The following is a 333-nucleotide window of genomic DNA, read 5'->3' as shown; positions in this document are numbered from 1 at the left end:
TGGGCAGGAGCCACACTGCACCCCAGGAACCGCCACACCTTGGTGAAACAGTGGTGATGCCACACCAAGAGCTGGTGACGGACACAGCTACATGCATCCATGTCCACACGTCTCCCCGCAGGGCTGTACCTCGGATCTTGCTGGCCAAGTGCTCCTTCGAAGTGATGATCTGGTCCATGTCCGTGCGGATGGTGCTCTCCATCTGGGGCCGCTCCTGTTCACACTTGGCCATCGCTGCATCGTACTGGACCTTGGTCTGCTCATAGACCATCCTATAGACGGCATCTGAGATCTGGCAAGAGAGAGATGGGCTGGTCCTCTCTCCCCCACCCC

At 58.9% G+C, this 333-nt stretch overlaps 1 protein-coding gene across 1 annotated transcript in view; it reads right to left on the bottom strand.

The window, feature by feature from the left end:
* The window catches only part of FAM129B (family with sequence similarity 129, member B), a gene marked incomplete at both ends in the record, with an annotated part of 4,455 nt that extends 4,163 nt beyond the window's left edge, over positions 1-292 (bottom strand). The window contains one exon of the mRNA XM_009586721.1: positions 130-292. Coding sequence (XP_009585016.1) covers positions 130-292 — 163 coding nt within the window. The remainder of the gene's footprint in view (positions 1-129) is intronic.
* Between the last annotated feature and the right edge of the window lie 41 nt (positions 293-333).

The sequence above is a fragment of the Fulmarus glacialis genome, unplaced genomic scaffold, assembly GCF_000690835.1.
Source record: "Fulmarus glacialis isolate BGI_N327 unplaced genomic scaffold, ASM69083v1 scaffold21540, whole genome shotgun sequence".
In the NCBI taxonomy this organism is placed as follows: Eukaryota; Metazoa; Chordata; class Aves; order Procellariiformes; family Procellariidae; genus Fulmarus; species Fulmarus glacialis.
The sequence above is the reverse complement of the archived record's forward strand: the minus strand, read 5'-3'. Positions and strand labels throughout refer to the sequence as shown.